Source organism: Cervus canadensis, chromosome X (genome assembly GCF_019320065.1).
Source record: "Cervus canadensis isolate Bull #8, Minnesota chromosome X, ASM1932006v1, whole genome shotgun sequence".
Classification (NCBI taxonomy): domain Eukaryota; kingdom Metazoa; phylum Chordata; class Mammalia; order Artiodactyla; family Cervidae; genus Cervus; species Cervus canadensis.
In genome coordinates this window covers 128,789,455-128,805,200 of record NC_057419.1, presented here as the reverse complement: position 1 = coordinate 128,805,200, position 15,746 = coordinate 128,789,455, and the positions used below count along the sequence as shown (strand labels likewise).

At 41.7% G+C, this 15,746-nt stretch overlaps 1 protein-coding gene across 1 annotated transcript in view; it reads left to right on the top strand.

Moving 5' to 3' along the window:
- Window positions 1–15,746, top strand: part of KIAA1210 (KIAA1210 ortholog) — an 89,959-nt gene that overhangs the window by 53,874 nt on the left and 20,339 nt on the right. The window contains exon 11 of the mRNA XM_043459844.1: window positions 12,809–13,007. Within this exon, the coding sequence (XP_043315779.1) occupies window positions 12,809–13,007 (199 nt within the window). The remainder of the gene's footprint in view (window positions 1–12,808; window positions 13,008–15,746) is intronic.

The following is a 15,746-nucleotide window of genomic DNA, read 5'->3' as shown; positions in this document are numbered from 1 at the left end:
TTCCTGCTTTCTGGAGGTTTTTTTTTTTTTTTATCATAAATGGATGTTGAATTTTGTCAAAGGCTTTCTCTGCATCTATTGAGATAATCATACGGTTTTTATCTTTCAATTTGTTAATACGGTGTATTACATTGATTGACTTGCAGATGTTAAAGAACCCTTGCGTCCCTGGGATAAAAACCACTTGGTCATGGTGTATGATTTTTTTAATATGTTGTTGGATTCTGTTTGCTATAATTTTGTTAAGGATTTTTGCATCTATGCTCATCAGTAATATTGGCCTGTAGTTTTCTTTTTTTGTGGCATCTTTGTCTGGTTTTGGTATTAGGGTGATGGTGGCCTCATAGAACGAGTTTGAAAGTTTACCTTCCTCTGCAATTTTCTGGAAGAGTTTGAGTAAGATAAGTGTTAGCTCTTCTCTAAATTTTTTGTAGAATTCAGCTGTGAAGCCATCTGGTCCTGGGCTTTTGTTTGCTGGACGATTTCTGATTACAGTTTCAATTTTCATGCTTGTGATGAGTCTGTTAAGATCTTATATTTCTTCCTGGTTCAGTTTTGGAAAGTTGTACTTTTCTAAGAATTTGTCCATTTCTTCCAAGTTGTCCATTTTATTGGCATATAGCTACTGGTAGTAGTCTCTTATGATCCTTTGTATTTCTGTGTTGTCTGTTGTGATCTTTCCATTTTCATTTCTAATTTTGTTGATTTGCTTCCTCTCCCTTTGTTTCTTGATGAGTCTGGCTAATGGTTTCTCTATTTTATTTATCTTCTCAAAGAACCAGCTTTTAGCTTTGTTGATTTTTGCTATGGTCTCTTTAGTTTCTTTTGCATTTATTTCTGCCCTAATTTTTAAGATTTCTTTCCTTCTACTAACACTGGGGTTCTTAATTTCTTCCTTTTCTAATTGCTTTAGGTGTAGAGTTAGGTTATTTATTTGACTTTTTTCTTGTTTCTTGAGGTAAGCCTGTATTGCTATGAGCCTTCCCCTTAGCAGTGCTTTTACAGTGTCCCATAGGTTTTGGGTTGTTGTGTTTTCATTTTCATTCATTTCTATGCATATTTTGATTTCTTTTATGATTTCTTCTGTGATTTGTTGGTTATTCAGAAGCGTGTTGTTCAACCTGCATATGTTGGGATTTTTAATAGTTTTTTTTTTTTCCTGTAATTGACATCTAATCTTACTGCATTGTGGTCAGAAAAGATGCTTGGAATAATTTCAATTTTTTTGAGCTTACCAAGGCTAGATTTATGGCCCAGGTTGTGATCTATCCTGGAGAAGGTTCCGTGAGTACTTGAGAAAAAGGTGAAATTCATTGTTTTGGGGTGAAATGTCCTATAGATATCAATTAGGTCTAACTGGTCCATTTTATCATTTAAAGTTTGTGTTTCCTTGTTAATTTTCTGTTTAGTTGATCTATCCAAAGGTATGAGTGGGTTATTAAAGTCTCCCACTATTATTGTGTTATTGTTAATTTCCCCTTTCATATTCGTTAGCATTTGCCTTACATATTGTGGTGCTCCTATGTTGGGTGCATATATATTTATAATTGATATATCTTCTTCTTGGATTGATCCTTTGATCATTATGTAGTGTCCTTCTTTGTCTCTTTTCACATCCTTTATTTTAAAGTCTTTTTTATCTGATATGAGTATTGCTACTCCTGCTTTCTTTTGGTTTCCATTTGCGTGAAATATTTTTTTCCAGCCCTTCACTTTCAGTCTGTATGTGTCCCTTGTTTTGAGGTGGGTCTCCTGTAGACAGCATATATAAGGGTCTTGTTTTTGTGTCCATTCAGCCAGTCTTTGTCTTTTGGTTGGGGCATTCAACCCATTTACGTTTAAGGTAATCATTGATAAGTATGATCCCATTGCCATTTTCTTTGTTCTTTGGGTTCGAGTTTATACACCCTTTCTGTGTTTCCTGTCTAGAGAAGATCCTTTAGCATCTGTTGGAGAGCTGGTTTGGTGGTGCTGAATTCTCTAAGCTTTTGCTTGTCTGTAAAGCTTTTGATTTGTCCTTCATGTTTGAATGAGATCCTTGCTGGGTACAGTAATCTGGGTTGTAGGTTTTTCTCTTTCATCACTTTAAGTATGTCCTGCCATTCCCTTCTGGCCTGAAGAGTTTCTATTGAAAGAACAGCTGCTATCCTTATGGGAATCCCCTTGTGTGTTATTTGTTGTTTCTCCCTTGCTGCTTTTAATATTTGTTCTTTGTGTTTGATCTTTGTTAATTTGATTAATATGTGTCTTGGGGTGTTTTGCCTTGGGTTTATCCTGTTTGGGACTCTCTGGGTTTCTTGGACTTGGGTGGCTATTTCTTTCCCCATTTTAGGGAGGGTTTCAACTATTATCTCCTCGAGTATTTTCTCATGGCCTTTCTTTTTGTCTTCTTCTTCTGGGACTCCTATGATTCAAATGTTGGGGCATTTAACATTGTCCCAGAGGTCCCTGAGGTTGTCCTCATTTCTTTTAATTCTTTTTTCTTTTTTCCTCTCTGCTTCATTTATTTCTACCATTATATCTTCTACCTCACTTATCCTATCTTCTGCCTCAGTTGTTCTACTGTTGGTTCCCTCTAGAGTGTTTTTTTAATCTCATTTATTGCATTATTCATTATTTATTGACTATTTTTTGTTTCTTCTAAGTCCTTGTTAAACATTTCTTGCCTCTTCTCAATGCTTGTCTCCAGGCTATTTATCTGTAACTCCATTTTGTTTTCTAGACTTTGGATCATTTTTACTCTCATTATTCTGAATTCTTTTTCAGGTAGACTCCCTATCTCCTCCTATTTTGTTTGGTTTGGTGGGCATTTATCATGTTCCTTTACCCGTTGAGCATTTCTCTGCATTTCTCTTTTCATCTTGTTTAGATTGCTGTGTTTGGGGTGGCCTTTCTGTATTCTGGCAGTTTGTGGTTCCTTTTTATTGTAGAGGTTCCTCCCTGTGGGTGGGGTTGGACGAGTGGCTTGTCAAGGTTTCCTGGTTAGGGAAGCTTGCTTTGGTGTTCTAGTGGGTGGAGCTGGATTTCTTCTCTCTGGAGTGCAATGAAGTGTCCAGTAGTGAGTTTTGAGATGTCTATGGGTTTGGTGTGATTTTGGGCAGCCTGTATATTGAAGCTCAGGGCTATGTTCCTGCGTTGCTGGAGAATTTGCATGGTATGTCTTGCTCTGGAACTTGTTGGCTCTTGGGTGATGCTTGGTTTCAGTGTAGGTATGGAGGCTTTTGGATGATCTCTTATTGATTAATGTTCCCTGGAGTCGGGAGTTCTCTGGTGTTCTCAGGTTTTGGGCTTAAGCCTCCTGCCTCTGGTTGGCAGTCTTATTCTTCCAGTAGCCTCAAGACTTCTCCATCCATATAGTACCAATGATAAAACATCTAGGTTAATGGTGAAAAGATTCTCCACAGTGAGGACACCCAGAGAGGTTCACAGTTACATGGAGAAGAGAAGAGGGAGGAAGGAGATAGAGGTGACCAGGTGAAGAAGAGGGGGAATCAAAAGGGGAGAGAGCAGTCTAGCCAGTAATCAATTCCCTATGTGCTCTCCACAGTCTGGAACCCTCAGAGAGGTTCATGGATTACATAGAGAAGAGAAGAGGGAGGAAGGTGATAGAGGTGACCAGGAGGACAAAGGGGGAATCAAAAGGAGAGAGACAGATCCAGGCAGTAATCAGTTCCCTAAGTGTTCTCCAAAGCCCAGAACACACACAGTTTCACAGAGTTGGGTAGAGAAGAGAAGGGGGAGAGGGGAGATAGAGGTGACCTGGGGAAGAAAAAGGAGAGTCAAGAGGGGGAGAGAGTAATCGAGCCAGTAATCACACTCCTAAGTAAAAATGGGTATGGAAGATTGGATTCTTAAAGGTAAAACATTGATAACAAATACCAAAAAGCAAGGATTAAAAATCTAGAGTAGAGGTTAGACTCTCCAAAATACAATATTAAAAAACAAAAACAAAACAAAGTCATAAAAATTATAAAAAATATATATGAAGTTTGCTTTAAAAATAGGGTCTTTTTTGCAAGGTAATAGTCGGTTATAAAAATGAAAATTAAATGAGTAATAGAGGACTTAAATTTTTTTTTAAATTAAAAAATGATAATAGTAAAATTATATCTAGGAATTTCTCTGGAGCTGTTGTGGGCAGTGTGGGGTCAGTTCAGTTTCAGATAGTTCCTTGTTCCAGCTTATACTTCTCAAGATCTATAGGCCCCTTCCAATATAGTCAGTGCTAACTACAGGGTTTTAATCTGTTGCACCTGTCACTTCCAAAGCGGTTCCCCCTGTTTATTTTGGCTTCTTCTGTTTGACAGGTCTCTTCAGTGTCTAATTTCCACCCTGACACAAGGGGGTGAAGGTGGTCACTTATTTAGGCTCATTTGTTCAGTCGTGCTGTGGGGAGGGAGGAACACTGCAAACAAATATCACTGGTGTCTGTGGGGAGTGCTCACAGTGTCTCGGCCACACTGGGTTTGCCCCGGCTCACGGGTGTGTGCTTTCCCAGTCTACACTGCTCAGGCTCCAGGTTGCTCTGCAGGGGAACTGTCTAAAGTGGGCCCTGGGTTGTGTGCACTTCCCAGGTCTAAGCCGCACAGGTTCAGGTTCTTGGGTACTCCACAAAGGCACAGACTTGGTTGGGCCTGCGTTTTGTGCCCTTCCCAGGTCCAAGCAGCTCAGGCGACCAGGTGCTTGGTGAGTGCACTCTCCCTAAGTGGGGAGGTACGTCTTATCGCCTCCCCCAGCCTAGCCGCTCAGTTTCCTGGGTGCACCGTCTCAGGTGTGTTGTGTGTCTCTTCTGGGAGCTGATCTCTGGCTGCAACCTCCAGGCGGATGTCAACTGTCCAGAATCCCAGGAAGTCTTGGTTAGCAGCTGGGAGCCTGCTCGTAGTTTGGTAGAGAATGCCGTCTCTGGGGCCAAGTTTGCCCCTCGCCTTCCTGCTCTTGCTGCCCCCTGCCTGCCTCCCTGCCTCTAGTGGGGGATGGGCCAGCCCGCAGCCAGCTAGCTCTCCTCTGGTATTTGCTTAGTCCTTTATTCTGTGAGTGGGCCCGGCAGTGCCTTAGGTTAGGGCTTTTCGCAAGATAGCTCTGTCTCTCTCTCTCTCTTTTTTCCTCTCTCTCTCTGACTATCCCAAAGTTTGGGTTGCTATTTCACGTTAGCTCCCTCAGATTGCCCTCAGGGCATTCAGGCCCAGTCCTTACCCTAAGCAATGCAGCCCGTGCCTCCCTGTTCAGCCCCCTGCTTGCTGGTGGTGGATGCGAGCGTCTGGACTACTTCTCTGCTGGGAGTTGCCGTTAGGCACATAATCTGTGGGTTTTATTTATTTATTTTTTTATGTTTTCCTCTCAGTTATGTTGCCCTCTAAGATTCCAAAACTCCCCACAGACCCGCTGGTGAGAGAGTGTCCTGGTGTTTGGAAACTTCTCCTCTTTTAAGACTCCCTTCCTGGGATGGGTCTCCATTCCTAACTCTTTTGTCTCTCTTTTTATCTTTTATGTTTTGTCCTACTTCCTTTCGAAGACAATGGGCTGCCTTTCTGGGTGCCTGATGTCCTCTGCCAGCGTTCAGAAGTTGTTTTGCGGAATTTGCTCAGCGTTCAAATGTTCTTTTGATGAATTTGTGGGGGAGAAAGTGGTCTCCCCGTCCTATTCCTCTGCCATCGTTGGACTGCCCTCCCTTATTTTGGATTTAATTTAAAAAGTTTTAGTGTACTGTTTTCATTCCCTTCTCATTTCCTTTTTTATATATTTTTAAGTTATTTTCTTAGTGGTTACCTTGGGGATTCCACTTAAGAAAATTAACATTTTAAAACATGTCGTTTTCTCTTTCTTTTAATTTGAGTAGGCTAACTATATATTTTATAGATTAATGAATAGAATTAAACTATTTATAGTCAACATTTCCTAACATCAGTCTAAACATTTGTCCTGCTTAATGTAGTAAACTCTCTATTAGTAAATTCAAGAATTGAGTCAAGTTGTTATAGGTTAAATATTGGGCTTACAGGCAGAAATTCTAATCTTTGATGTTCTCCCAAGCATGAGAGTTTCTTGGCTATTTCTGCTAAGTTATTGCCCTGGTTTATTAGTTCAGGAGGGTGAATACAAGGAGCGGGCATGTGGCAGCAACAGTAGCAATAGCAGCAGCAGTAGCATCCCATGAAGGAGCTTTAATCACCATCCCAAGCAGATGTGCTGGCCTGGATGCTTCTCTGAGCTTCTCATAAATTATGACATCCCAGTCTCTTATATCCCCAAAGGCCTCCCCACAAACCCAGCTCCGACTGCCTTCTCACTAAGCATCAGGTAGGGAGCTAGGCAGAAAACCAAATCAAATAGAGAAGTCAGACTAAAAGATGACCAAATCTCTATCCTTTCAAAGAGTCTGCCTGCAATACAGGAGAGCTGGGTTCAATCCCTGGGTTGGGAAGATCCCCTGGAGAAGGAAATGGCAACCCATTCCAGTATTCTTGCCTGGATAATTCCATGGACAGAGGAGCCTTGTGTGCTGCAGTCCATGGGGTCACAAAGAGTCGGACACGACTGAGTGACCAACACACACTACCCTCTCCGAGTCTTTCCAAGTTTGCTGTTTCCTTCTTTCTTTTCTGAGCTGCTGCCTCCTACTGGTGACACAGGGAAATACATGTTATCTCTCAAGGACCCAAAGCTTACTTTTTCCTCCAAAATCCCTGGGGCAGAATGGGAAGGACTTCCTTAAGGCCTTGTTGTCTAAGACTACTTATTCCACACTTCCTTGGGTAAAGAGTTGTGTGCCTTGTCCCTTTCAGTTCCAGTTTAGCAAACCCCCCTGTTTCTTCCCCATCCTCGAACCAGAGGATCCTCCTACTTAGAGCTTCCCTGACCCCTGCTACCTTCCCAACCTGGTTCATCTTCATCAATGAGTCAACTTCATATTCACCAATGAGTCTGTAGAATATTTTTCCTCAATATGGCTTTTTATGGAGAAAAACAATTGTATGGAAAAGAAGTCATGCATTTTCATTCTTGAGAAAGAGCTGTATCCGTTATTTTGGTGCTTAAAGCTCGAGCTGATTAAATGCCTAGACTTTAGTCCCATTGCAGGATAAATGTTGCTAACATTTAACATGGTGGGTGTTAAGTAGCTTCCAGTTATTCCACTGTATTGGCCAATGAAGAGTTCATTTAGATTGCTGAAAGGTTCTCCCCTTATCATGTTTCTTGCTTTGCCCATGATGGCTTACTTCATAATTCACCATTATTATTTACAAATAGGTCTCCAAAGCCCAGAACAATATTCTTAAAAATCCTTTGATATATCAGAAGAGAGCATAATGCCCACTTCCCCATTGCTGCATAGAAATTTGTAGCTTACAAAGTTATTTTGCATAGATATAGGTGCATTTCATTTTCTCAAAAACTCTGAAATGTAGATAGGGAAGATACTATTATTCCCATTTTGGGTGGAAAAAACAGGTTCAGAGAGGTGAAATGACTTGACCAAGGCCACAGTGCCAATCAGAGATACAGCTGAGACTCAGACTGAGGATTCCTCCCCAAATTCATACCAGTTTTCACTCAGCCATGTGGACTCTAGCAGTTCTCTAAATTTGGACAACCAATGCCCACCAATAACAATAGCAACTAATGCTTGCTCAGACTTTCCTGTGTAAAAGGCACTTCACATGTATCATTTCATCTAATTTTAAAAACAGCACACTAAAGTGTATATTATTATTATCCCTATATTAAAGACATAGAAACTGAGGCTCAAAGAGGTTAAGTAACTTGTCCGAGCTCAAACAGTTTTAAAAATGGCTTGGCTAAGACCTCAAATTCAGGCCTCTGACTCCAAAGTTCATGTTCTTATTCTCTATACCAAAGAAATTAGGGAGCTTTAGCTAGCAGGGAGCTCCATGGGATATGTGAAATTCTACCTCCTACAACTTTCAGGATGGCAAAATGGCACAACACCTTTTATGAAACAGAAATTCTGAGTGAAGTTGCAGTTGCACAGGAATTCGCAGGAATGAGCACACAATGCACTTTGACACACTTGGGAAATTAAAGTCTTAATAGCCAGTCATATCCTGTGCCAGCATACCATGGCAGAGAAGTCTCCTACTGAGAACCACTTTTCCCACCAAGAGCTGCTGCTTCTTCTGGAGTTGTTTCAAAGACTACTTGCCTTGGGAGCTTTCAGCTGAATGGCTCACACAGAACCTAGCTCCCTAGCATGCCAGTGTCAGAACCTCCCAGATAGTTTCAGAGTGAGCTTTTTTCCTAAAGTGACAGCATTTCAGGCCAAAGGCTTGATAAAATCTGGCCTAAATAGCCACCAGGTAATGCCATTATTTAAGACACAACAATTGGGAACAGATAAGCTAACTCCTGCACACACTGAATCTAGAAATTGCTAGAATTTTGCTGAGCTTGATTTGTTTGATATTCCAAGAAGCAGCCAAACTGCTCTCTATCCCCACTCAAGTGTTTCGTATCAATAGTTAAAAGAAAATGGGAAAACCCTGGCACCATACAACAGACAAAGAAACCATCAAAAGGATGATCAAAAGGGTGCATGTTTGATTGAAGTATTTTATACAGGGTCAAGAAACATGACAGAAAGGGGAAAGGAGCTAAAATGTGTTTTAATTGTTCAAAGAGCACTCCTTACAGCGTATCACTGTCCAGCACCCCCCCAACCAGTGCTGAAGGATCCTCTCCCCTGCCCTAAGTCCTGACCCAGGTTCCTTCCCCAGGAAGGTTCTGGGTTAGTAGCCGCCAGGCCTGGCACATCTCTCAGATGTTGAGGTGAAAGGAGCTCATTTCATTCCAGCTGTTAATCAGAAGCTGTCTGTGCTAACTCCCCTCTAAATCACAGGCGAAGAAATGAAAACGTCTTGGCCTTCCTGAATAATATACACCTTGAGTGTGTTGGCTCTCAGAGTGCATGGAGGGAGGAGTGGGGTTGCAGTAGGGTTGGCGAAGGAAAAATAGAGGAAGGAGTCCCATTTCCTGCACTTGCTTTTCTTTCAGAAACCTGCCAGGAAAGGATTCAGTTTGTTTTTCCTGGGTAGCCTGGAAAATTCTGTGGTTGATTCCTGCGGTAACTTGTCTAGGTTTCTCCTGACTAATATGGCTGGAGGAAAAAGCAGGGCCTAAGAAGGAACCCTGCATAAGGGGCTCCAGTTTCATCCATCTCATTAGGACTGGTTCAAATGAATTCTTTTTGACGGCTGAGTAAAATTCCATGGTGTATATGTACCACAGCTTCCTTATCCATTCATCTGCTGATGGGCATCTAGGTTGCTTCCATGTCCTGGCTATTATAAACAGTGCTGCGATCCCCCTTATACAGAGTGAAGTAAGCCAGAAAGATAAAGAACATTACAGCATACTAACACATATATATGGAATTTAGAAAGATGGTAACGATAACCCTATATGCAAAACAGAAAAAGAGACACAGAAATACAGAACAGACTTTTGAACTCTGTGGGAGAAGGTGAGGGTGGGATGTTTCAAAAGAACAGCATGTATACTATCTATGGTGAAACAGATCACCAGCCCAGGTGGGATGCATGAGACAAGTGCTCCGGCCTGGTGCACTGGGAAGACCCAGAGGAATCGGGTGGAGAGGGAGATGGGAGGGGGGATCGGGATGGGGAATAAGTGTAAATCTATGGCTGATTCATATCAATGTATGACAAAACCCACTGAAATGTTGTGAAGTAATTAGCCTCCAACTAATAAAAAAATTTAAAAAAAAAAAAAAAAAGAAGGAACCCTGCTTCCCAGAGGGAACAGATATGGGTGCCTCCTGTTCTAAGGCACCTGATGTGGTTATTTAGGAGCTTTCTGTGCTTCTGTTTGAAAATAGGAGCCTTTCTCTTCATGGCAGAGGACTAGACAGTGATTCACAACTCTAGCCCCCAGAAGACTCACTTGGAGAACCTGTTAAGCCTATTCTAAGGCCCCCTCCCCTGATAGTATTATTCATCAGATCTTAATGTGTCTGTAAAAGTGCTTTTTTAGCACTCACTCCAGGTGATTCTGATACTGGGGGGGGATTCCCAGACCATATTTTGAGAAATATTGCCCAGAATTCCTAAGAGTTTATTTGAATAGTTTATTTAATTCACTGGTGAGTTTAAGGGAAGTTGTAAAATATATACAACTTACATACTCTAAACCCAACCACAGAGATGCTCTTAGGCCTGTTTTGAATCACATGCCTGAGCTTGAGTGCCATAATCAGGTGGAGATGATGCTTGATGGCTTCACAGTCTCATTTTTAGTCCAGGTTTGAGGGCAGCTGTGGGCCTGTGTATAGACTGAATGCTCAAATATTCCTTAATGACAGTCCATCAGGCATAAGGAGACTAGTGGCCATTATTAAGTTTGATGGACTCTTGGCTTAGGCTGTGATTGGGAACAGATAAGCTATCTCCTGCATACATTCAATCTAGTAATTGCTAGAATTTTGCTGAGCCCGATTTGTTTGTTATGCTATAGAATGTGTTTCATGAAATGGTGCTTATATCTATAGTGTTATGCCACAAAATTTGGGATGACAACTGAATTGAACATGTTTCTTTATTAAGTGTGTATTTACTTGCTGAATAGGCATCTTATGTTAGTTTTCATGCAAAGTAGGTTACATGGTATCCTCTAGAATACCGTGACATCCTCTAGCAACTCTTATTTCTAGATCCACAGACTGCTGAGACTTTTTCCATCTATATTTGGCTGGAACTAGTGGGTCTCAGAAAAAATAACTAAAATGATACAGAGAACAGAGCAGCTTTTTCTGACGACCTCTCAGAAGGTCAACGTCTCTTTGGAGCTTTTAACATAATTAATTCACCCTGTCAACAAACATTTATTGAGCAACTACTGTGTACTAAGCACAGTTGTAGGTGTTAGGAATACAGTAGTAAATAAAACAGATGAAATCTCTTCTTTAATGGAGTTTATATTGCAGTGGGGGGCATGATATCGACAATAAACAAGAAAAATAGGCAAAATATACAGTATGTTAGGCAGTGATAAAGTGCCAAGGAGGAAAAAAATAATCCAGGGAGGGGGATTGTGAAGTGTCAGGTAGAAGGCTAACATTTCAAATAAGTTGGCTGGGGAAAGTGTCACTGAGAAGGTGGCTTTTGTATCCAGACCTGAAGGGAGTGAGTGAGCTAACAGGGACATGGGGGAGGAGCAGAAACAGCAAGTGAAAATGCCTTGAGGGAAGAGTATGCAAGGAATGTTTGAGGAACAGCAAACCAGCATTGGGTCTGGAACAGAAAGTGGTAAAAGCCACAGTCAGAGAGGCAGTGGAGAGACAGATCACGTGAAGTTAGTGGGGGCATAGATGTTGTCATCCAGTCCCCAAAGACCAGAACGCTAAGACCACTCTGAAGCATGAAAAAAGAAATATTCAGAACAATAAAACAAGAGCCACTAGTCTGTATACTGAGTATTAAGTTCATAATTCCAAGAGATAACATAAGCTAAAGATAAATTAATAGTATCAGGATGAGGTGTTCCATAAATTCATGGATGGCAGTTACCTAAAGAAGTTATAAAAGGCTTGGGACCACTCTATATTTTGTGTGATGGGCCCCACAAAGATAACTGTATCATTCCGCTCCCTTTCCTAGAATCAACAAGAGGATGGTGAGCTGAATGTATCATCAGTCTGACCCACTAGCTATGTTAAGTCCCCAGGCGTTGGAATCACAGGCCATAAAAGAACCATATTGGGAGCTAAGATAGTAACTAAGGTTACCACTGGAGCAACATATAATGGTCCAGGGGAAATGTGAAGGGATGTGAAGGCTGCAAATACCCTAGCACTGCATAAAGCTAGTTTGGGAAGAACTAGTGAGTAAACACACATGGAAGTTCCGTTTATCTGCTAAACTGCATCATTTGCCATTGACATCCAGGAGAGAGAGGGGTCATCACCTTGCCTTCAAAGGGGCTTCTGCTAGCACAAATACTTGGAACTTCTTAGAAATAAGAAGGTGCTCTGGGGTGTCTCCTCAAGGTGTAGTAAAAGCCATGTCAAGAAGCCTGGAGCTGTAAAGCAATTATCCTTCAATTAAAAAAAAATTAATTAATCAAAAGAAAGGAAGCCCGGAGGAGACTATTTTGAAAATCCTACAGAGAAAGCCAACTAGGAGCCCCCAGGCCAGATAGTTTAAAGGTATAGAGGCCAGCCATAGCGAGGACAAGGCGACAGGCTCCATCCCCACCCTGTTGGTGGTGGCGCACTCCATCCCTCTGGGCGCTGCCATCAGCCTTGCATCCAGAAACCATAAATATAAGGTAGTGTACTGTTTGTGCAAATGCAGCTTTCAGAAAAACCCTCTTCCAACCAGATTTCTTCCTTCCTCCAAGCACTCCTATGGAGAAATCGCTGAGCCCTAATGGGTTTTACTGACATAGATTGTGCCTCTTACCCCAGTCAGCCCCTTCTGTTAATATAAGAGGGGTACAGGACAAGAGAACATGCAAAACCTCTGACTTTGTGAATGCTGTATAATCGTGGGGTTCCTATCCTGAGGGCAAAGGAGAGCTCCTGAATGCATTCTAAGCAGGGGAGCAACCTGAACATCTTGTTTCTTGTTTTCACCTGCAAGGGAACCAGTTGAAATTGTGCACCTTGCCTCCAATGAGTCCATTGACCAGAAGCTTGACTCTAGCTGTAGGAAAAAGGGACAGCAGATCGTGAAGGAGTTCTCTAGGAATATTTCTTCAGCCAGAGGAATTTTTAACTTTGAGACCAAGGCCAGCATGCAAAGCTGATTCATTTCTCTTTTCCTACTCTCTCCAGAGTGCCTTTGAGCCCTCGTCTGGACTGGTTCGCTCACAGTCCTTGATCACGTTTGCCATGCCCTCCTTATCCAGCAGCACCCGATTGCCTGTTGGCTTCAACACCCCAGCCACCACCCAGAGCTGTTTGGATTCCTCAGCTGCTCGACACAAGATGGGTTTAAATCCCCGGAAACAAAAGAGCATCCAGGTGACTGTAAGTCCTTTAGGAGGCCTGAGAATACACTCCCATATAAGAAAATATGAGTTCCAGGAGTTCCCTGGTGGTTAGGATTCCAGGCTTTCATTGCTGTGGCCTGGGCTCAATCTGAAGTCAGGGAAGCAGAACCTGCAAGCTGTGCTCATGCCCCACCCTCCAAAAAGATGAGTTCCAACCTTTGCAGACTGCTCCTAGGAAAGTGGTATGGTTTGAGGGATCCATACCCTAAGTAGGGATGGTAAAGTCAAGGACACTGTCCCAGGTTTGACAGCCCCGGAGAGAGGTGAGCACACTTGTGTCTAGTGCCTGGGATGTCTACTGTAGATGGAACTTACATAAAAGGGATAGAAGAAAGCAGAAACAGTGACCTAACTCTTAAGAAATTGCTTACTGGCCTTAGTATCTGGGAATTCACTCAGTGCTCTTTGTAGAAGATATTCAATCATAGCCCAGATCAGGATTCTTTTTAATTATGAATCAGATAAGACCCATAAGTTACAATTGGCAGCACTGTTCCACTTATTTGGAGGTCAGGCTTCCAGCAATGCCAAGCATTCAGAACTCAGCTATTAACCCCTCCAAAGACCTCTCCGTGTCACATACAGGTCACCAAGTTCTTATGCTTTCTAGCACACTTAGGTAAGCCAATTATGTTCAAAACATAGCCACAGACCAGAATCAGATCTGATACCAAAGAGAAGTGACAGTTGATAGCAGAAAGAAATGACACAAACTATCTGGGGCCATTTAGTATAGGGATCAAGAACTTTGCCCACCTGTATCAGGGCCACACTGTATCAGCATCCAGTGTAATAGGACATGTTCACTACTCATCCAAATCATCAAGAAAAGTTGGACTATATTCCCTGATCTGTGTTTAGGAAGATAGGGAAGCAATTCCTTTGAAAAAGATTTTTTTTTTTTACTAAAAACTGAGAATTAAACCAAGAACTTCCAGATGTACAAGCTAGATTTAGAAAAGGCAGAGTAACTAGAGATCAAATTGCTAACATCCATTGGATCATTGAAAAAGCAAGGGAATTCCAGAAAAACATCTTCTGCTTCATTGACTGCAAAAGCCTTTGACTGTGCAAATCACAACAAACTGTGGAAAATTCTTAAAGAGATGGGAATACCAGATTACCTTACCCGCCTCGTGAGAAATCTGTATGCAGGTTAAGAAGCAACAGTTAGAACCAGACATGGAACAATGGACTGGTTCAAAATTGGGAAAGAAGTACATCAAGGCTATATTGTCACCCTGCTTATTTAACTTATATGTAGAGTACATCATGCGAAATGCTGGGCTAGATGAATCACAAGCTGGAATCAAGATTGCTGGGAGATATACATATCTATGGCTGATTCATGTTGATGTTTGGCAGAAACCAACACAATTCTGTAAAGCAATTATCCTTCAATTAAAAATAAATAACATTTTTAAAAAAAAAAAAAGGTTGCCAGGAAAAATACCAACAACCTCAGATATGCAGATGACACCTGCTAAGGGCAGAAAGCAAAGAGGAACTAAACAGCCTCTTTGACAAAGGTGAAAGAGGAGAGTGAAAAAGCTGGCTTAAAATTCAACATTCAAAAAACTAAGATCATGTCATTCGGTCCCATCGGCATTTCCCTTCATGGCAAATAATGGGGAAAAAATGGAAATGGTGGCAGATTTTATTTTCTTGGGCTCCAAAATCACTGTGGTGAGTGACTGCAGCCATGAAATTAAAATGGAAAGATCCTTGATTCAAGCAATGACAAACCTAGACAGCGTATTAGAAAGCAGAGATATCACTTTGCTGACAAAAGTCCATATAGTCAAAGCTAAGGTTTTTTCCAGTAGTCATGTACAGATGTAAGAGTTGAACCATTAAAAAGGCTGAACACCAAAGAATTGATGCTTTCGAAATGTGGTGCTGGAGAAGACTCTTGAGAGTCCCTTGGACAGCAAGAAGATCAAACCAATCCTAAAGGAAATCAACTCTGACTATTCATTGGAAAGACTGATGCTGAAGTTGAAGCTCCAATACTTTGGCCACCTGATATAAAGAGCCGACTCATTGGAAAAGGCCCTGATGCTGGGAAAGACTGAGGGCAAGAGGAGAAGGGGGTGACAGAGGATGAGATCGTTGGATGGCATCACCAACTCAATAAACATGAGTTTGAGCAAACTCTAGGAGATAGTGAATGACAGAGGAGCCTGGCACGCTACAGTCCATGGGGTCACAAAGAGTCAGACACGACTTAGTTACTGAATGACAACAACAAAGAATTTTAAAAATTTGGTATTTTAAATAATGTGTCAGTTAGCTGGAAGATTCACTTGGCTGAGTCTTTAGCCTCAGTAACTCTGGGCTATAAGTAAAGGGCTATAAATCAGAGATGGAGGAGATGAAAAGATTTCATAGTTACAGGCATTTTACTGGGAAGGACATTAAAGCACAAATAGATGTCCAAGGTCAAACACTCTGGTAATGGCAGAAGTAGGACCAGAACCCCATCTTCTGACTTCCAGTTCAGTTCTCTTTTCACCCTCATCATGTTGCCCCTAGCTTAACCATTGCAGTTTTGCTTTAGAAAGAAAATAAAGTATAAGATCAAAGAACAGCTGGCGAAACGGTGGGCCTGGGAGGAAGGCCTTCTAGTAGCACTGAGAGAATCTCCTTGGTTCAATGTCAAGCAGAGGGTGATCAATCACTAGGCCATATACATCAAGTCCTGTATATGCATGATCGCC